We start from the raw sequence: 21,836 nt of genomic DNA, 5'->3' as shown, positions 1-21,836 counted from the left end.
GTGAGACCTGATGCTTTAAGTTATGGTGGTTGAAGAATTTTTCTTAATTTAGGAATAATCTCACTTAGTATGACAGAGGACCAAAAGCGTTAGATATAATGCTTCATAAGCAATTCCCCTTCACTTCTTTTCCCTGTGGGTTGCCTTCTGTAAGTTCACCTGTTGCTCCAGGTCTTCTCTGTATTGTTTGCCTTTAGAAATGTTATATCTTTTGCTCAGTGTCCTATTTTCGTGCAATTATATCCCGGCAAGTGATTGGAGGTAATTCTCTGTCATCCATTTACAAATTATCATTTAAGTTAGTGCATTCAGGGTTGACAATGCATCTCCTCATTTTATGTGTTAATTTTATAATATAATAGTCACTTAGAAGTTTTACCTCCCCTATGCCCAGAATCTTGTTGGAAAACATTTCACTGCAGCTTCCAAATACTGGAAGTATTACAGAGAATTCTTTGGAAATATGCAAATGGAAGCTGCAAAGATGTTTTAGGAGGTACAAGTTATTTCCTTGTATGAGGTCCATTGCTATCTAGTAGGGTACCCATGAGTTGAAAGGCACTAATTAGCTTTGCAGCATTTACTAATTGGCATCTTTAGACTGAGAGGCATGCCTGGCAACAGTCCTAGATGTTAGACATGGTCAGTTTCATTCCATTTTACAATTTTTGTTTGGCTATCTCATCATTAAGAGATTTATGTATAGAACCATGATAGAATGTATATTTGTATAATAAAGTTTTATTATATTTTGACCTTACAACAACTCTAAGAAGTAGTTATCCCAGAATTCCCTATTTGATTAAAAAAAATAAATTGAGGTTTAGAAAAATAAATGCTGTATCCAAAAATCACACAGTGTAGCCTGGAATTAATTCCTTTCAGCTATAATTTTCTCTGCGTTGGTGAAGATAGAACAATGTATTTCAATTTAGAGATGGTTAGAGGCTTAGTTTTTGGAGGCAGTCATATTACATTCTGACTCAGACACTTATTACCTAAGTGACTTTGGGCAAGTTTTAATTTTTTTTAGCCTCTCTGGATTTCAGTATTTTACATTTACAAAATTGGGGTAATGCTTCTTCCTCCCTTACAGGATTGCTACTAGGATCAAATGACTTGGTGCATGTAACATGTTGGACATGCCTGACACTCAGCACTCTGCACATTGTTGGCTGCTGTTACATTGTTTAGACTGGAAAGCCATCAGCCCCGTGCCATTTATGTGGTTCTTTTTGGCTTAAGGGTTCAAGTGTGGAGCCATATGCCCTTGGAAGCTTTAGATATGGCATGATCCGTTTTCCTGAGACAGTGTGTGGAAACAATGCTATCTTGTTTTGGTTGGTATTTTCATTCAGACTGAACCAAAAGGACCAAGAAGGTGACCAGTAAAGCATGTATTGCCTAAAATTTCCCTATTAAGAAAGTAGTGATCATAAGAGTTATTCAAAGAACTATGAAACATCAAAACTTTGGGAAAGTGAGTTGATAACATCACATTTTTGTAACCATTAAAGACAGACAATAAATGGAAATAAGGAATTTCACTTGACCCATGGAAGAATTTCCTAATGATCACCCATATGAAATGAGTTACTGATGGAGGCAGCAGTTTTTGAGAGTGCACAGGAGACCCACGTCTTTGCTTCTTTCCAGCCTTGTAGCTGAGGCAAGCACTTTCACCTCTGATTTTCGGTTTTCATCTGTCAAATGTGAATAATTAAATCTGAGGCTTAGAGGATTGTTGTGAATATCTACTGTGATGAGAGGAAAAATAAGTGATCCATAGACTGAGTTGTTATGCAAAACCATGTTGGTGGTATGATTCTCCGGAATTCTTTGAAGACATCAGACATTCTTGGATGTGATCCTTTATGAAGGCAGGAAAAGAGCTAAATAAATGACTACTCTCATTTCATTTCAAGGGGATGTCTTCAGTTAAAATTAGTATTGACATGGGGCGGGGAATGTGGCTTAGGCAGTAGCGCGCTCCCCTGGCATGCGTGCGGCCCGGGTTCGATCCTCAGCACCACATACCAACAAAGATGTTGTGTCCACCGAGAACTAAAAAATAAAATATTAAAAATTCTCTCTCTCTCTCTCTCTCTCTCTCTCTCTCTCTCTCTCTCTCTCTCTCTCCTCTCTTAAAAAAATTAATATTGATAGCATTAGGTCTTATAACAAGTTGAAATTCAATGTCTACTTTTTGGAAAAGCATTAACTGAAATAACAAAGGGGAAAATACTTAGAAAGCAAACATACTTTGTAATAGGAAGATTTAATTATCATATTGATTATATGTTAAGTATATTCAGTTCTAATCAATAATTACAACAGTAATGGCCACTGTGCATTGCTAATTAGAACATACTTCTAATAAGACAAAGGATATGAGTTTGAATGTTCTTTTAAGTCAATTAACATAATATTAGTCCTTATTCTCCTCCCTGATAAAATCACTCAACTGTATATTCATATTCACCAGGAGAATCAAGTAGAGATTGGGTGAAATTTTGCAGATATTCAATTTGTATGGATGGAAGAATGCCAATTATATTATAGTGCACCTCTAACTTTTATGTTTATCTTTTAGCACATGTATAATTTTTGCCTTTTGCAAAAAATCATTTGTACTACTAGTTTGGTTCATTAAATTACTGGTGTTCATCACTTAAAATGGTATTCTAGCTTTTTTGAAAGGTTATCATACTTCTAAATTGTGAGATCAGAGAAGGTAGTCTAATCACCAGTGTGTTCTGACACAGCTTACATGGGTTTCACGTGGCAATGTTGTACTTGAAAATGACCCTGAGAACTATGCATTTCTTATAAGTATTTTTCAGATGGGAAAATGGAGGAATTTTTTTTCCCAAGATTTCTTACTCCCAGGTGAAGAGATTTGGGCTAATTTTATAAAAAGGTCAGTAGCACAGCTGGTCTTGAAATACAAGGTCCTGACTCAAAGTTCTATATTTAATTTGCAGTCTATTTTTTTTTGTTTATATGTAGTAAGTTCAGTCACAGGGTGGGAAAAAATATTATGTCTGGATATTTAGTAAGATTAGTGATAACTATAATATGTCTCTTTCAGAAGTGAATGGGTTGTTTGAAGTGACTTATTATTTTGATTAATTTTATTAACAATGGCAGTTATATAATTTAATCCATCGAGTTCTATAGGCATAGTTATAAGATATTTTGATTTCTTGATATGATGGAATTTGGCAGAGGGGGTCCTAATAAGCAAAATGCCTTTAATGTTGTGGAGAAGGTGGTGATCTCCAGGTTGAGATTTGGAGGATAAGATGGGTGGGTTCTTTCCCCTCTCTCCAGCTTATCTTTCGAGAACAAGTCTGTTTCACCATTGGAGGTTCAGACTGTGTTATGATTTGGAGAGAAGCACATTTATACCACCATTTACCTTAGGACTGAGGGTTGAGTTTTTGAGGGAATGAGACGGGATTCTTCCTGAATACTCTATGAGATCAAGGCACTAAGAAGATTTGACATTTTGTGGAGGGACAGAGGACAATATGCAATAAAAGTTTTTGAGGTACCTGTTCTGGGAGTTTAGATTGTGGTAGTGGAGACTGGGGTCTATCAGAAGGCAGCATGGAGACTCTGGGAGCCCAAAGGCTGGGGAAGAGTTGAGCCAGGGGGTGAGAGATAGCTAAGGAAGGGAGTGTGGAAGTGCATTTAACATAAGATCTACTTCATAATTTAAAGCCCATTAGCCTTCCTGTTAGTACAGGTTTGATTTAAAGAATGTTACATGTTCTCAAGAAAAAATCAATTGGTTTGAATACATGTGATTCTTTAATTTTGTGTTAACATTAAAAAATTCTTTGGTATTGAAAATAGTTTCCTCAGGGAGGAACTGATCTCTCTCTCTCTGAAAGAGAGTTTCTTTGATTATTAGCCATGTTATGTTGAGCAGGTCACTTTCTCTCATTTTGGTTATTTTTTTCATTCAAATGTTGATAACACTAGTCTGACTATTTCACTGAATAGGTGCAAGAATCAATAAGGACAACGTATATGAAAAACATGCACAGTAAAGTGCTCTACCAAATGTAAAACATTCAGCGTTACGTACAGTATAGGTTTAAGTGTTTGTTATTGGATTGTGGAGCCAGATTACCTGGGTTTTAACCCTGGCTTTGTTCCTTTTTACCTGTGTGACAAAGGGCAAATTAAAATTTCTTTGTCTCAGTTTTCTGATCCATAAGAAAAGGAAAATAACAACACTTACCTCATAATGTTGATGTGAAGATCAAGGGAGTTAATATACAGAAGGGGCTTAAAGTGGTGGCAGGCATGAAGTACGGTAATCGTAATAGCTGTCATATTTTTATATGCACGTCAGCACAGAACTGAATGCTGACTTATGTGCATGAGGGTGAATTACTCAGAAATGAAAAAAAATAATATATTTATGCTTCAAGCAATATAATTCTTTGTTTGTCTAACAAATTCATATTTGATTATGAGCCATTAGTGACAGCTAACTGGGACTATGTTTGAATTTAGCAATTATGAGTGAGCATCTCTCAGAAGCTTACTTGCCTTGATATTTGAACAAAGAAACCACTCTCATTCCGCTGACTTATTCAGATAAGTTTTATGGAGTATTGGTCTAGTTCATCACATTTATGCCTTTAATGAAACATCTCAATCCTAACCACACACATTAGAGGCAACGGGGTCCCGCCATACAAGTTGAATTGAAAAGTCTGTGGGGGACTCTCAGACACTGAAAAATTTTAAAAGCTTCCTTGGTAATAGTAATGTGGGGTTGAAAACTACTCGCTTAGAGTGATAGTAGTTCAGAATATACCCATATCATTTAGTTTCATTGACAGAGGATACCCAGAAGCATTGACAGATGCTTTTTAAACATTTTTAATTGTAGATGGACACAATATTTCATTTACTTATTTATTTATTTTTATGTGATGCTGAGGATTGAAACCAGTGCTTCACATGTGCTAGGCAAGCTCTCTACCACTGAGCCACAACCCCAGCCCTAGTTTCATTATAGATCATTTTATCATATTTAAATAAATATAATGATAACATATATTGATGGGTGTTTCTTTTATGCAAGGAAACTTCTTTATAGTTTTCATTAAATCTAATCTTGTGTGTGCTACTAAACAGAAATGAAGAAGTTTATTTTCCAGTTATCTGTTTTTTTCTTCCTTGGCATGATGAAGGGCTGTGTATGTCAAATAAGAATGTAGAATCACAGTATGCGAGAGATGAGAGGGATTCTCATGGGCATCTAGTGAAAAGAAGACATGTTATGTAGCTCTTCCTGGCTTGCAGGGATTTATTCACTTAGAGCTGTGTGATTTTGTAGCACTTGCTTAACTTCCCTGAGCCTTTTCTTCATCTCTGATGAGATGAACATGCACTTTGTACAGACAACTGTGTTTAATGCTGTGTATGTGTGTACGTGCGCAGACACACACACACACACACACACACACACACACACACACACACATACACACATCTTGATTCTGCCTTCTGCCTGATCCCCGCACCATCTGGCTCGGATATCCAGAGCAGGGACTGTGTGGGAGCCTCAGCAGGACTGTCTGAGCTTGCAGGGCCAGCTGCTGGGAACTGCTTCCTCCCACTCTTCAGGGATCATATCTCTGGCTCTGTTGGGATTGTTTCATGACTGCCTGTTTGGATCCCATGACCTTTCATGAATGAACATTAAGTCTGTAGGGTCAGTCACTGCTAACCAAGTACAGTGATGCTGGCCATGAGGCTAGTGACGAAGATCATTTTTTGTCATATGATGGAAGCTTCAGGGTATCCTCTGTTTGAGCCCCAGAAAATACTTGTGCAGGACACAGGTGGCTACTTTCTTTTTTCAGCTGTTTTCTACCCATGCTTCTTTGTGTTGAGTTAGAACAATGGGGAAGCCTATTGGAGGAAACAGAGAACCATCGAAGCCCTCTTTGATTTTTTTTTTTTTTAATGAAAGTAAAAGTAGTTCTGTCTCTTCACTCTGTTTTTTGGATCCTCTTGCATAGGGCTTTAAAATTATCAGGATTTGCAGCTCTCCCAAGGTACATACTTTGTGTCTAAGGAAGGAGATTTCATAATTCATGGGCTGTTTCTTGTTAGTTGTAAAGTATGATGCCTGGGGTCCTCTCCTTAGCTGTGATGTTTCAGTGCTCCTCCCTCTTGTAGGCATGACTTCCGAGTTCTCTTCAATCTTAATTTTGAGAATTCTGTTTGTGTTGTCATCTCTTTGGACTGATCTTATTGCTTCATTAGAAATATTGAGAAATTAGCCTGCCATTTTTCTGTTTTTTTTTTCATTTTTGTTATGTGTACTGGACTGGGAGCCAACTTTTCATTATTAGAAATGGAGGTGGCTTTGTTGTTTTTTTTTTTTTTTTGATAATGAAGATTCCCACATACTACACTTGTTGGTTGGATTTTCTGACCTACCCCTTGTGTTTCTCCACTAGATAGTGACAGTTTTGAGGTTTCCTGCTTGGCATAGCCATAACTATCATTTATTATGCACATACTATATGCCAAGGACTGCTTATTTCAATTAATTCCCTTAAAAATAATATGTACATAAAGAATCTTGTTTCATGGAGCTTAAACTGTCTGAAGTCATCTGATAGTAAGTCACAGAGCTTGATTTTTAAACTTAGTTTGACCTTACAGCTGCTTTTCTAAATCATCTTTCTAATTCCTTCTCAAAGGAAACAGTAGATACATATAAGGGGCATGAGATATTGGCTGGAACAGGATTGGATAATACTTCATAGTAGAACACAGCTAAGGAGCTGCATTTCTTGAAGGAGAGAATAGAAGGACTGTGTGAGTGCAAAGCCCTTGCTTTTCCCACTCTATACCTTGACATGCATCATTGTCAAGCTTGAGCACTTTGTAAAAGTTTGATGAATAAATGGCCTCTACCAGTCTCAAGGCAGAAGTTATCACTGTGGGAGGCTTTGTCCCATTGTGGTCTTCATTCCATGCTCTTTATTCAGGTCAGAGAGACCCTGAGATTATTCGAAGATGTCTCTCACCAATCAGGCCATAGATTGAGGTGATCAGTCAGAATCTAAAGACTGAAGTGTGGAGACGTTCGGAGGGGTTGGAACTGTGTTGAGGTCAGTACTGGCTTGCAGGAGATGCTGGGCAGTCAGCCTTTGTGCCCACTGGCTTCTGCAAGAATAAGGAGATATGTATGTATATATATGTTATTACTAACTTGAAGCTTTGCAGGTTGTGCCCAAAGAGCATTTCCTTTTAACATATTTGTAAACTATAAATTTAACTCCTACCAAGTGAGGAAGTAATTGCTTCACACATAAAGAAGTCAGCTCTTTAAAGAGCTTAAGTCCTTTAACAAATGTCTTTTTTTAATGACTGGGAAATTCCTAGTATAGGAAAAAAATGTCCTTTTGTACAAATGAGGTCATTCTGGTCTTAATTGGCCCTGTGCACTCTACTTTCTGCTTTCTGTTCCATGTTTTGTGACCAGAGGTTATTGGAAGGATAATCCCTCTGTGGATATTCACTGTGTTGGGGGCATGTTGCCAAAGGGAAAGTTATCTTAGCTTAGAAACTGCCAACCCAGTGCAAGAGCCCCAGATCCCAGGGGTGTTGAGCCAGTGACTGATGATGATTGGTTCAGGCTGGCCATGGTTTGGGTTGTTACGGCGTATTTTTCATGTATACTACAACCACTGCATCTGCTTCATTCTCTTTAGATCGCTCAGCTGCTCCACTGATTCTTGGCTCAGGAATGATTATTCTTTCCTAGGTGCATTGCATTTACTCTGTTTTGATTCTAGCCTGATGAATAGGAACATCTGTATCCATTTGAGATAATCTTTTAACACAATGTAAATGGAAAATACCTGCTGAAAGAAGTTGCTCTGTACCTTTCCTTTGAACACTCAGATACTGATTTTTTCCCTAAAATTAATTTGTGAATTGGCTTGGCTAACATGAAGAATATATTTGAGGCCTTAGATTCACACTGTGAAAGGGCCTTTCTATGTGATAGTGAAGAGTAGGTCTCAATGGATGCCCCTGGTTTAATTTAAGCTCTCTTTCTTCTGACTTTAAAATAATCATTTCCTGCCAAGGAGGAGGTTATAGGTTTGATGAGTGTTAGGGAGATTGTCACACCTATCTTGCATGTTTTATAAAGGGATGAACATGAAGAGGGTCCAAGTGAAAACTGACGTAGATCTCTGTAGTCTCTTTTGATTTATATCTTTAAGACAGCTACTTTGAAGGAGTAGGATTAGATATTGATATGTATTAATTCTTCTTAGGTGCCAACACCATGCTGGATGTCTTTTCAGATTACCTTTTTTTATAGGTACTAAGTTTGTGTAGTTAATTAGCAGCAGCCCTTGAGATTACCAAGTTAGGGTTCTGCCTCATATCTCAAAGGTTCTGTGTTATATAATGGATCAATGTTTTGATAAGTCTTTGATAGCTTTTTTCTGTTTGATTGATTATAGATTTTTATTATTTAAAAAGCTTATTCTCTTGATGCTGAGAATTTGACTTTTCTTAATATAACTTCTTTTTTTTAATTCAGTTTTTTTTAAGAGAGAGAGAATTTTTAAAAATATTTATTTCTTAGTTTTCGGTGGACACAACATCTTTATTTTATTTTTATGTGGTGCTGGGGATCGAACCCAGCACCCTGCGCATGCCAGGCGAGCGCGCTACCGCTTGAGCCACATCCCCAGCCCCATAACTTCTTAATAGAATCTATTTTCTGGGATATTTGAGTGCATTCATAGTTCCCTGAGTTTGAAACTCCAAGTTCAGGCCTGATAGCCTAAATAAGTCAGAAAATAACTTCTTGATCTAGAATTTAAAAACTCTATCTTGAGCTGTCCTGGGGAGGAGAGGATTATAAAATTCAGTCATGAGCTGCTTACATATTTGTTACAGACCCCATTTTTTCCCCCATAGTAGCTGTGGCTCTTGTAGGAGGCTCCAGAAAGAATCCTTGCTTGAAGTCTCTTGGAACACTGAGGAAGTCAGGCTGACTTCTACTTGAAGTGATGGCTGTGGGGCTCTGGACCACCTGCCTCCCATCCTTCTCTAGCTTTCCCATTCATCTTCTCAGATGTACAACTAATGGGGAAAAAAGAAAGATCATCTAATTTTAAAAATGTCTCTTGTTATATAGTGGGCTGCATAACTCAATTTATTGCTGCTTGCTACACCATTCTTGAAAATCTTGTTAAAGCATAAAATGTTAAGATGTTCCCTTTCATTTCAGTTGGTCATTACCTCATGCAGATATACAAGCTGGGCAGGAAGAACTATGACCTAGATTTCTGTAGTATACCCTCCCACTGCTCCCAAGGTCTCCATTGATTGTAGGCAGCCAATGAATATTTCACTGAAATTCATTGATAGTTCAAAACAAAAATTGAGGAAAAAAAATAGAAAATACTATCATACTTGAAATTGGGAAATTTTGGGTAAATTCTGAATGCCTCATTAGTTTCTGCAGGGAAGATATATGGCCCAGTGCAAAATGTGTTCATATTATAAAGTGAAAACTTGTGAGATAAATCAAAAGCTGCATCTTTGCTTAGAATGCTTAAGACGGGAATGACACTGATTTGCTGATAATGTATTTTTGTTGTTGTTGTTATCCTGTAGCCTCAGACGATACAGCAAACTCTCAAGAGGACATTGCAGTATTATGAACATCAAGTTATTGGGTGAGTAAAAATGGGTTTTGGTCATTAATGGGGACAAAATTAAAGGTGATTACTTACAAACAGGTGTTGAATATGTGGTCATTTTGTTATATATGTCAACCTTATCTCATAGCAGCTATGTTCTCAAAGTGTGTGTGTGTGGGGGGACTGATGAGGGTCCCTTGGAGTGATTTCCTTTGGTTTATTTGTATTTAATTCTTTTACATGAGGTTTCTTTTTTGTTATTGTTCTCCTTTCCTTTTTGTCCTTCTTTTGTTCTTACATTCTCATTCCATGACTGAATCTCATAATTTGGCCTTCCTGCTGTGGTAAGATTTATTGATACCAACTAAGAGGCTTTGAATGTTAGAATCTTTGAATGTTAGAATCTTTAGGCAGAGTTTAATCAAAATACCTATTGGTTTAGCTAGAGTAACTTGCTACATATTTTTCTGAATTATTCCATATTTCTCAAATAGGATATGGTGTGAAGTGAGATTTGATATCAAAAGGTAGGAATTCAAGGACCCTCCAGCACTTAGAACTTTTATCTCTTTTGTAAAATGTGATTATGGTAATAATAACTAAATCAAAGATCAGATGTCATAATGAAATGATATATTTTCAATGAAAGTATTTTATGAACAGAAAACTCCAAATGAGAACCAGGTATACTTTTGATTTTGATTTGCTTGGCAAAAGGCAATTGCTTGACAAAGGCCTAAATTTACTTTCTTGTGCAATGTAGCTTTTAAAATTCATTGACATTAGAGGCAATGTACATTTTTAAATCACCTTGTTGGTATTCTTTATATGCTTACAGTGATTTATCTTTGTAAGATTTTTAAGAACTTTTGAGAAGTCACAATTCAAAACCTGTTACTTCTTAAAATATCAGGGATCATTTTACATTATGACTAGTGGTCATTGCAATAGAGATTAGTACATATTTTGGGGTATTTTGTGGTAGTGTGATTTTTTTTATTTTAACAAAACAGAAGGGAAGAAAAGGAACTAAAAATTAATCTCGGTACCTAGTACAATACCATGTACTTTTAAGTGCTTGATGATTGTTAATTGTCATTTCAAAGGGAATTGCTTTGAAATTTTGTCATACTAATCCTCAAGAGTGCAGTACTAGGAAAAACATTATTTAAACTCATGAGATGGCTTTTAGTTTGAGGCCATTAGTGATTTCAAATGGTTTATCCTAATGGAGCTAAAGAATGTCAAATTAATCTTTCCCCACACATTCTAAAATAAAACTTAATCACTCTCATTGAGCTTGCTACTTTCAAAGTATGGTGTATGGATTAAATTAGTTTAGAACAGTTTCTTGTATGTGGCCATCACTACATGTTTGCTCTTATGTTTATTAATTGCTATTAATATTTTTATGATAATACCAATCATCAAACCCAAATTAGTTTCTAGAATTATGAATGTTCTCTCTGTTCTAAAACTAAATAACTGAGATGATATTCTCACTTTTGAACTCAACTAGGGCTTCAAGGAAAATTGGAATGGCACTCTTAAGATATGATCAAAATAGATAAGTATATTGCAATCATCAGCAGAACATTTTTTTTTTTTGACATTAGTGGGATGGTGCATTCTCTTTTACCTAACAGCCTCAGCTCTCCTCTCTAGACAGACATGGCCTGTGATGTCCTTGTTCATTGCCTAACTGGTCCTTTCCTAGTTTGTTTATTATAGATGTAACATAAAGGATAAAGAGAATTTGTTAGAGGTCGGTTTTGATGTCCAACTTGATCCAAATGGAACTACTGGGCGAACTTTTGTTGGGTGTGGCTGACTCTCAGATGTGAGAGTCATCTCTTTGCCTCACGCCATGGGCACAGACAGGGCTGGTTGGCAGCAGTTTGTCACACTTGCCTTTCTTAATTTCGTCTTCCCTTCTTCACTTTTTCTCATCTTATGGCTTCAGATCCCAATTCCCTCTTTTGCCTTTTAGACTCCATCTTTCTGTTTTCTATTGCTCTCTTCAAAACTGCAAAAAGAGAGCAGCTAATATCACTAACACTTGGACTAAAATGTGTTCACACCTATGTGTTGTTTCTCTTAAGAAAACACAATTTAAGGGTTTTTATCTCTAACTGTGAAAAGGAACGTGTTTCTTACAGTTAAGGGGATTTCAGGCAATGGAGAATAAGTAATGACAAGCATTATTTTACATATTTGGGGGGAGGTGAGAGAGAGAAGGAGATACTTTTTTTATTTTCTGAAATGGGGATTTCCTAAGGCTTGTCTTGAAGTAACTCAGCTTAGGTGCCTTGACTTGTGGTGCTGAATCAGGGTGGATGAGAGGGTAGGGGTTAGCCCTTCTCTTTTTAAGTTCTTAATTTACCCTCCAACCACTGACCTTTCCATCCTCCCTTTCCTCTGTCTCAAAACTCTGCCTTAGAGCTGCTTTATTTATCAGAGCTCTGGGATAGTGTATCATGCTCCTTGAATTCTTATGCTGGTTGCCCATAGAAACTCTGTGAGGCTTTTTTCGTCTCCCAAGACCTAGACTTGAATTCAGGGAGCAGCTGTTCAAAGAATCACAGATGGAGGATTGGGAGGGAGTAGATGAGGGAACGTCTTCTTGGGGAGTAAGATAACCTTTCTGTGCCAGCCACTATATCTTTAAACATTTATCCTACTCCTTAATCTATCCATTCACTCATTCATTTATTTATTCATAGAGATCACTTACATTGGGAAAAAATTATTTTAGCTAAAATAATTTATTCATGCTGTGTGATAAATCTTCCTTTCATCTCTACTGCCATCACCATCTCTCACTGAAGGATTCTGATCTAGTTTTCTGGCTTCTACTGTCCCTTAATACTGGGTTATCACTACACCAAAGTAATTAAAAAATGAGATTATGCTACTTTCTTATTTGAAACCAATAGTTCTCAAATATTAATGTGCATCAGTGGCCCCTTGAAGTCTTTTTAAAATGAAGTTTTCTGGACCTATTGTATTTGGGCTTTTCAGAGAATTAAAACCAATAGAACTTATGTTTTGTGTGTGTGTGGTGTGTGTGTGTGTGTGTGTGTGTGTGTGTGTGTGTGTGTGTGTGTGTATGCATGCATGCGATCAGAGGCTGAATAGTCTCCCAATGGCCATCTGAAGGCTAAGGCACTGGGGAAACAAGTAGCTGTTTGGTCCAAGAAGCTGGAAGCTTCAGAACAAGAGGGACCAATGATGCAGCCCCATCATTGTGACTGAAGGCCTAGAAGCTCCATGGAGAGTTGCTGGTGCAAGTTTGGGTGTGAAGGCTGAAGAACCTGGAGCTTAATGTCCATGGGCAACAGTAAAAATCTCAGTGGTTTAAGAAGAGTTGATCATGCATGTGTGTCTTAGCTTCCTTCTTTTTCCACTTTTTGTTTCATCTGGGCCCCCAGCCATTGGGTGGTGCTGCCCATGCAGGCCTTCCACATGCAGTTGGCCTACCCACATGACAATCATTTCTGGAAACACCCTCACAGACACACCCAGGAGTGTGCCAGACTAAATTTTCCAAGCATCTCTCAATAATGATGTTGACAGCAAAGATCAACCACCACATTTACCCCCAGAGTTTCTAATTTTGTACACCTGGGGAGGTATCAAGTTCCAGGTAATACTGATGTTGCTGGTCCAGAGATCACACTTCAAAACATCTGCTATAAATCATATAATGGTTTATTTTGATAGGGTATAGTCTGATTCTTTCTGTAATATGATCTATACTTATGCTTCTAATTTTTTATTTTATCACTCCGTCCCTCTTTTCATTGCATTTCAACTCTTGGTTCCTTAACTGTACCAAACTTAGCCTCAAGGGCTCTGTATGTAATGCTCCATTTTCTTGGAATGCTCTGTACCCAGATGTTTACATGGTTTATTTCTTTTGTGCATTCAGGTCTCTGATCTAAGGTCATCTATTAAGACAGTCCTGTCCTGAGCACCCAGGGAAAAGGAGTCCTCCAACCCCACCTGCAGTCATTTTCTCTTATTCTACCCTTTATGATTTCATTTCATAGTGCTTATCATCAGCTGATATTATCTTGTTCATTGTCTCATTTTCCGTGTTACTTTTACATAAGTGCTTGGCATGTAGGAGGAATCAAGATCTTTCTTGGAGGGAGGGAATGAATAAATCAATAAATTGCATGCTAGAGGTATGTATACATAGGGTTTTAGGAGCACAGTGAATAAGAGAGTCGATTATGCATGGGAAGTATGTGCAAAATGAGGGGTTAAAATAATCTCCAGTGTATATTATGGCTGTAAATTTTATAGTTTTAGTATCCTGGGCCTTTTTCTTCATTACATAAATTATACTGATTCATATACATGTTTTCTCATTTATACTTAATATTCTGCCCTGTGTATCTGATTGACTTTGTGGAAACTCTGATTACTCTATGAACTCTACACATTGGTGTAGACTCGGAGAGCTTCTTGTTTGTGTAGCAATCTTCTTCCTTCAATATAAAATCAGAGATGGGTGGTGAATGTCTTTAACTCTGTTTCTACAGAATGGATAAGCTGTTGGGGCTATGTAGGATAGAGAGCACAGTGAGAAGTAGAAGGGATCAGTAGGAGACAGGGATTCAGTTTTGGAATTAAGAGGAACTCAGGATTGAGGAATATCTGTTTAGGATGACATTTCTTTCTAATGTCTTTATTGCCATTTTCTTGTGCTTTTTCTTCTCTCTGTGGGTCTTTGTTCCATCTGGGCCCCCAGCCATTGGGTGGTGCTGCCCATGCAGGCTTTCCCCATGCAGTTGGCTGACCCACATGACAATCATTTCTGGAAACAAAGGGAGCAATTGTGCTTTGGAGGTAGATGGATAAGACTTACTAGACGTAAAGTCATGTTCTACTATTGAATAATCTTTAGAAAGTTACTTGAAATCCCTGAGCCTTTGTTTTCTCATTGAAAAGTGTGAATAACAATGGGATTAGGGTGAGGTTTAAATGGAATCTGAATGTTAATAATATGTGAAATCATATAATCATGTAGTTACTACAGTGCCCAGGAAGCAAAGCTCACCAAAGCATCCACTGAGTTATTCTTACCTCTATTAGCATCTAACTCCTTTTTTCTTTTGTATTTTAGTTTTTACTCATTGTCTTTCACTTTATCCTCTTGTTGTCCTTTCCCATCCTCCTTAGACCTTTCAAGGTTAGGAATCCATTGATTAGCTTTAGGAAGTAGACATGCCCAGTTCATGTTCCAGCTGTGGTTTTCTTCTTAAAAATTCTTTTTGCTTTAGATTTTTTGACCTAATTTTTCTGTCTCTTGAGTGCCTGACCCACCTTCTCTAACTCATGTTTATACTGTATGACTCCCATTGGTCTGAGCCCAGACAATGGGTTATGTGGCAGTGTCGACAAAGTAGAGATTTCTTTAGAAAAATATCATGGAAAACAAATGATAGTCAATATTCCTGAGATCTGTGGTTCATCCATTCTGCTTTTTAAACAATAAAGCTTAGAAGAATATGTATTCAGAATCATGACCTTCATGTTACAAGTTTTGCAGCATACACATTGTTAATATCACCATCAGGACTGTGGCCAGCTTCGTATTAGACTGGTGACACCATTTCCTATAGTCATCTAAAATTAATCTCTATTACTCTTATTATCACTGTGGGCCCTATGTTTGTTTTACACAGCTAACCTTCTGTTCTATTTTTCTTTTGACAATTGAAAGGAGATTAAGCCAGAATAATTTCAGTAGGGCCTTAGAAGTAAGAGTGGGTGAGCCCTGATTATTCTGGGAAACAAATTTCAAATATATTTCTTACGCTTTTATGGTCAGTTTTTGTGATTATAAATTATCGTATCTAAAATATGATCTAATTGATTATATATATATATATTTACAAAAAATAACTATCTTTTTGAATAAAAACGGCAAGTTAGACAAGAGCTACTATCTCTTGCTATGTTTGAGGCAACATGCTGAGTACTTTACATCTGCTATTTAATCCTAACCACATTATTTCACAGACTCAATGAAAAAACATTTTGCCTAAAGTCACTCTAAATAAAAATGATGGAACTTGATTTAAAAATAACGCTGTAGCTGTGTTTAATGTCTGTGTTCCCAATTCCACCTCTCATTGAGTGACTCCTGTATTCTAGAAATGGTACTAAGCATTTTGCCTAACTGACTGGTTTATTGGAGTCTCATCTCAGTGGGTGGTGGTTATGACATGAAGCCATTTTTAAAATTTTTTCCTACAATCATTTCAAAACTTCAAGCATGCTAAAATGAATCCCTTTTGATCCTTGCTTGGACAGACTGCTTTGTTTTCTAAGTAATTTTTAAGGATTGTAAAGTCCATGGAGGGTCAGTTTGAATCTCCAGTCTCTTTTCTCCCTTCCCCTGCCTTGGCCAGGCGTTGGCCTGAGGAATTTGGGGTACAGTGCAGATAGTGTCTGATGTGGACATTCACTTCTCCTCTCAAAGACACTTCTTTCTGATGTCTTTTGTCAGGCATTAGTGAAATGGAAAGTGGCAGAAGCCTCAGTGAATTCACTAATGGTCATAACAATATGTCCTGGCTGTGAAGCCCTCAGTGAAGTATATGTGTGGGCTCCGTCCCTCCCAGCTGCTTCAGATACCCTCTTAGGACTGTACTCCATAGTCTTGCTAGTGGGGTCCTATCCCTGGCCTAGGAAAGCAGCAGGAGGACTGGACCACTCAGCTCTCCTCTCTTCAGTGGTATCTCCCTAACTTACAGGAACCTTCTGTTTTACTTTTTTACCTTGCAAAATGGTGGGCCTGTAGGTTGCTCCCAAATTTGTTTTATTGGTTATACTTGCCAGTAAGTCTCTCCAGAATCTTTCTCCTCTACTCAATCAGGCATGGGAGGATGATCAGGAAATCCTCTGTCTTAGCAGATGTTCAGTGGGGAATGAGACACCTACCCTCTGCTCTCTACCCGGGAGACTGCTCTCCTCAACTGGGCTTCTGCAGGGGACACGCCTGTTCTCTCCTTGTCTCAGAGGGGAGGGGAAAATGTGCAACCACATGCTCTCCTTGCCCTAGCAACTCTTATGATTGGGGTGGTGGTGGTGGTTTCTTCCTATTCCTTTTCTTTTGTGAGTTGGTGGTAGGGTCACAGTGGCAGTGGCTATTCATCCATCTCTTAAATCTTGAAGGAGAGTTCCAGTCTTCTTGGCTACTTTTTTTGGGAATGTAAGAACATTTGACCTCCACTGGTCTTAGCTTTGAGGCTATAACTCTCATTTAGAGGCCACTGGATGAGTCCCAGCCAACATTAAGTTGCACTGGCATCATGTTATTTAGTCTTAATGGAAACTCGATGGGTACCTTCATTATTAAAGGGAGCAAAGTTACACTAGTAGAGATTAGTCTATTGCTCAATGTCTTTCTATCTTGCTCAGAAATAAAATGGTAAGACCATGAATCAAATTCTGCCAGCTCTGAATGCTAGGCTTATCCATTCGTTTTTTTTTTTTTTAATCCATACACCATACTGCTCTCTTCTCCACTATGATGGAGGTTACAGTGTGTGTACTTTCAAAACAGCAGAGTGCCAAAGCATCAAATTAGTACTCTGAATGTTTCTTTTCCTAGGCATCTTCCTTATGGGAATATTATCAACAGCAACATAGCGCTCATAAAATAATATAATAGCTATACAAAAGCTGATCTATATTTGGTTTTCCTCACCTATTTTTTTCACTATCAGCGTTCTTATTAAATGATTGCCTTCAGTTCTAAGTCAACACTGCTAACAGTGATGGAGATGATGAGTTATGCCAGAATTATGTACAATTGTTCAGTTATTTTAAAATGTGATTAACCCTGAAGTGTAGACTGCATGTTTACGTGTGTATAGATGAGTACATTTGCAGATTCTTTCAAAAATTTCTCTGTATGCTAATATTATTTTCTTCTTAGTTATAGGGATGCAGAAAAGAATTTCCACAATATCTCTAACAGATGCTCCTATGCAGACCATTCCAACAAAGAAGAAATTGAAGATGTCTCAGGAATTCTTCAGTGTACTGCTAATGTACTCGGTATATTAACTCACTATTTATATTGTTGAGAGAGAATAAAAGAAGGGAGAGGGAAAGTACGGGTTTAAATGTTTCATTTTCTACTTAAGAAAGATTTGGAGAAAATGGGAAATTGAGACCAAGACCTTGTCTTCAAGTGATTTAATCTTAACATCCTTGAAGATATTTGAGCAGAAATTATATGCATGTCATTTACTTGCAGAATGAAAAACATTATAAAAAACACTTAATATTCTAGGGAAACTTTTCCAAATATTCATATGTTAGTAGTATTAGCTTTATGTAATCTGTATATTCTAGTCATTAGTCTTGGCTGAAATGTAGGATCATTTTTTTTTCCTATTAAAGTTATACTTTGTTATTTCTGGGAGGCTGGAGGTTGGTTGGGCCTGGAGGGTTGGGGCTGGAAGCGTCACTCACATGCACTCATGATGGACTCTGCAACTCAGAGGTCACTTCTGTGACTGAATCAATGAAGCGCATCATCTACTGAAGTGTCCTGCTTGGGGCTTGGTAAATATGTATCTTGAAGATGCCAGTATTTATCTTCTGGTTTTTGGATGCTTCTAACATGGCTAAAAGTATTGTTAGAAACTGCACTGGATCCTATAGCCTTAAGGTACTGTAACTGGGCTATATTGCCTGTAGGTCTTGGTGTGTATATCATGCAAGGTAGACACCATAGCAGGAATACCATTTTCACTAATGTCTTACAGATTTTTTTCAATGCAAAGTACCCCTTTAAGTTCTTTTTAAAATCCTCCTTTTTTTCCTTATGACTCATATAGGTATCTATGGGAGGTACTGGTGGTGGTAAGGGACCACAAATCCAAGTGACTGGCTCCATGTAGAAAGCAGAATCACCTCTCTTTCAGAATTAGGTGGTGGAGATTGGAGAAAACTTGTTTGCCTGTATTTCTTTTCCTTTATGGAAAGTACTTTACCTAGAGATATCTAAGTTCCTCTCACAAAGAAATTTGGGGTGACTTTAACCCCAGAGTCACCAAATCTTTCTAAACATGTCTGATTCCCAGAAGAGAGTTCTTTGACCCTTAAGCTGGATCTCCAACTGTAAATGACGTTTTTTCATCCTAAATTATTTTGTAGTGAAAAATATTTTAATATTAAAATGAATCTTTTGTGAGGGGAGGCGTAAGATAGATATAAGTGGTTTGCTATAATAGGATGCAAAACAGTGATGGATAACCAAAAGAAGGTTGAAGTTCATTTACCTCGATTTTAGAAAAACTTCAGGGGCTATGGTACTGACGAGGTAAATCTTATTACTGGAGAAGATAAATGAAGAAAATAAAGAGGGCTAGGGCTGCACAGCAGTTTTAAGTTTTCTGGTTTTGCATTTTTGAGGTAACATGTATTTGTCTTGACCCATGGTGCTTTTCAAAGAGTACAGCAAGATGACGTGTGGCTAAAAAGGATGAAACAGAATCTCTGGAGAGGGATGTTTAATATTTTGAAAAGTTGCTCCTTATCCAGTTTCTAAATGTTTCCTAACCTTCACATCTTCTTTCCTTATGCTCTCCACCTTGACAATCACTGAGTTAGAGGGAGTGGGAGGTGTTAAGAGATAATGCATGTGTAGGGAGTGCTAAAGACATCTGAGCTGGGAGTTGTAAATGAGCATGTAGGATTCTTGCAGAGAAGAAACCCTAGGTCAGACAGTTTCTCAAGGAAACCATCAGGGGACACTGTTGGCCCAGCACAGCTTAGTTGCCCTTCAAAAGCTGCCATAAGATGCCAAGTAGTGAGAAAAAAGAGCAGCAGGCAGTGATATTAGAGAAAACTGGTAATACTAGGAAAGGAGTCATTTTAAGTACTTATAATTTAGAAGGTGACTCTATAATAGGGATTAGATTTCCATAAATATTTCTTTTCCTACGAAAGAGATATTATGTCTGATATTTTTCCTCCTCCAAGTAATGATGGGTTGGTCTCATGATTTAAAGTGCAATCTTATAAAATTTTAATCTCTGAAAAAAACCATAAATGCCTGCAACTTGTTGGCCAGCTGCTGGCATAAATCCAACAGATGATTATATGCCTAAGAGCTGTTCTCTTTTGAATAATGTCCTTTCATAACTCTTAAAATATAGACTTTCTCAGGTCAAAGATAACAACTTTACTGGTCATATTCAATGAAAGCTTTGTTTTTAACAAGTCACTGAACTATGATTAATCTTGGCTTGCTAAGATTTCATCTTTTTTAAAAAATTACATTTAAATTCTCTTGTGCAAGCATTTATGAGAATGAAAGAATTGGTTAACATATGGGACACACACACACACACACACACATACACACACACACACATGCACCATATAAGAAAAGGAGTGTGTTTGGGGGAAGATGGGAAATGGCATGGAGAAATAAGATTTCATCCAGGTTAAGAAAAATACTGATGTCTGGGAACCTTCTCTGAATGCCCCAATGGTCCAACTCTGTGATTTACGTACATCACCTTTGGGGAGTGTATCTAGAATACTGATGCATTCAGAATAATAACTACCTATTTCTTTTACTTTCTTATCCTGTTATAGGATTGTAATAGAGACTGGAAGTGGGTTTGTTTATTCTTTATCTATTGTTACTTATACATAACCCACTTTCAAAGAAGACTTGAAGTCATAAGTCAGATATATGGTCACACAGCAAATTTTTCTCTTTCCAAAATGACCACCTCTATCTGCTTAGTATACATTCTTATAGATAATTTGGTTATTTACTGGAGCATCTGGTTGAAGTTTCAGGTTAGCGGATGACATGAAATGAAATAGGGGACCTGAAGAGAGGGAGACAGTGATTTGAAGACCAGCAATTCTTCCATTATGCATTTGTTCTCTATGGTACCTCCAACAGAACTCCCTAGATACAAGCTACTTAAGAGTGGTTCGTAGCCCTCTGGTAATGGTAAAGGACTGTTTCCTGATATCAAAGAAAGTATTTTTTTCCATTTATTATTTTTTTGTTTACTTAGAAACCAGTTGTATCTACTTTCTCTGTCTCATGATTTACTAATGAGGAATATTAAGTACTGTTAGCTCCTTGCTTTTTTTCACCTCACTTTGGTGTCCTGGTAATCACTGTGTTGATGCAGCAGAGTACTCTCTAAAGAGGCCCTTAAACTCTGGGAAAAGATTATGTAAAGAAAGATAGTTGTGAACAATGCCTTCCCTACTGGAGGCTTTTAGTGTTAAATTTATTGCATTATTTGGTACATAATGTCTTTTGCATACTGAAATGGTCTAATTTTAGTTGTTTGAAAAATATAAATCTTTTTTTACCATAATCTGAAAAAAACTAATTTTAGGTTGAACTAAATAGCAAAAATGTGTTTAAACTCCTATGAAGCATGACATTTAATATTTTCTTGGAAATTGTAATGGTTGAATTGTATGATGAAGCACATACTAAAGGGTCTATGCTGTGTTTGCTGCTGAAATGTTGTCACTTGACCTGGTGGCTTGGATTTAGATAGTGTACTAGGGTTGGGAACAGAAAATGAGTAGAGAGAGATAAGGGAGAGAGATGACAAATCACATCATCCCCTCTGCCATAATGAGTTAAATATAAATGCAGTTATGACGGTTTCAGTTTTAACAAGTTTTAGAGCTATTAAGGGGTTGGTGAGTGCTTTAGCTGTAGAGCTGCAAAGAGCTAAAGGATGGAGAAGTGGTGTCTGAAAAAGATGTTCCACGGAAGGTCAGAGATCAAACAAATGACAGCTCTAGGTTAATTCATTTACTGATGAATTATAGCAAACTATGGTCTGCTATTTTAGTAAGCATCAGTTATTTGCTAAGGGTTGCCTAAAACAGTTTTATACTGCCCTTGCTAAGTGCATTTTCTCTCAAAATAATCAGGAAGGACATGAGTTGTGAAAGGACATTCATTAACATTTTCTCTGTTTTAAAGGTCTCTGCCAGAGTGGTGTTTTATCTTCTTCAAAAAGTTAACACATTTAAAATCAGAATGAGGGGAATGCTATCATGGGATTATTTTGTTTGGAAAGTGCTAGTCAGAAGGAT

The 21,836-nt window shown here is 37.3% G+C and overlaps 1 protein-coding gene across 1 annotated transcript in view; it reads left to right on the top strand.

Moving 5' to 3' along the window:
• Positions 1-21,836, top strand: part of Gucy1a2 (guanylate cyclase 1 soluble subunit alpha 2) — a 277,284-nt gene that overhangs the window by 16,194 nt on the left and 239,254 nt on the right. Inside the window, exons 2-3 of the mRNA XM_078046945.1 lie at positions 9,688-9,749; positions 17,671-17,792. Of these exons, the coding sequence (XP_077903071.1) occupies positions 9,688-9,749; positions 17,671-17,792 (184 nt within the window). The remainder of the gene's footprint in view (positions 1-9,687; positions 9,750-17,670; positions 17,793-21,836) is intronic.

This window comes from Ictidomys tridecemlineatus, chromosome 4 (genome assembly GCF_052094955.1).
Source record: "Ictidomys tridecemlineatus isolate mIctTri1 chromosome 4, mIctTri1.hap1, whole genome shotgun sequence".
Classification (NCBI taxonomy): Eukaryota; Metazoa; Chordata; class Mammalia; order Rodentia; family Sciuridae; genus Ictidomys; species Ictidomys tridecemlineatus.
The sequence above is the reverse complement of the archived record's forward strand: the minus strand, read 5'-3'. Positions and strand labels throughout refer to the sequence as shown.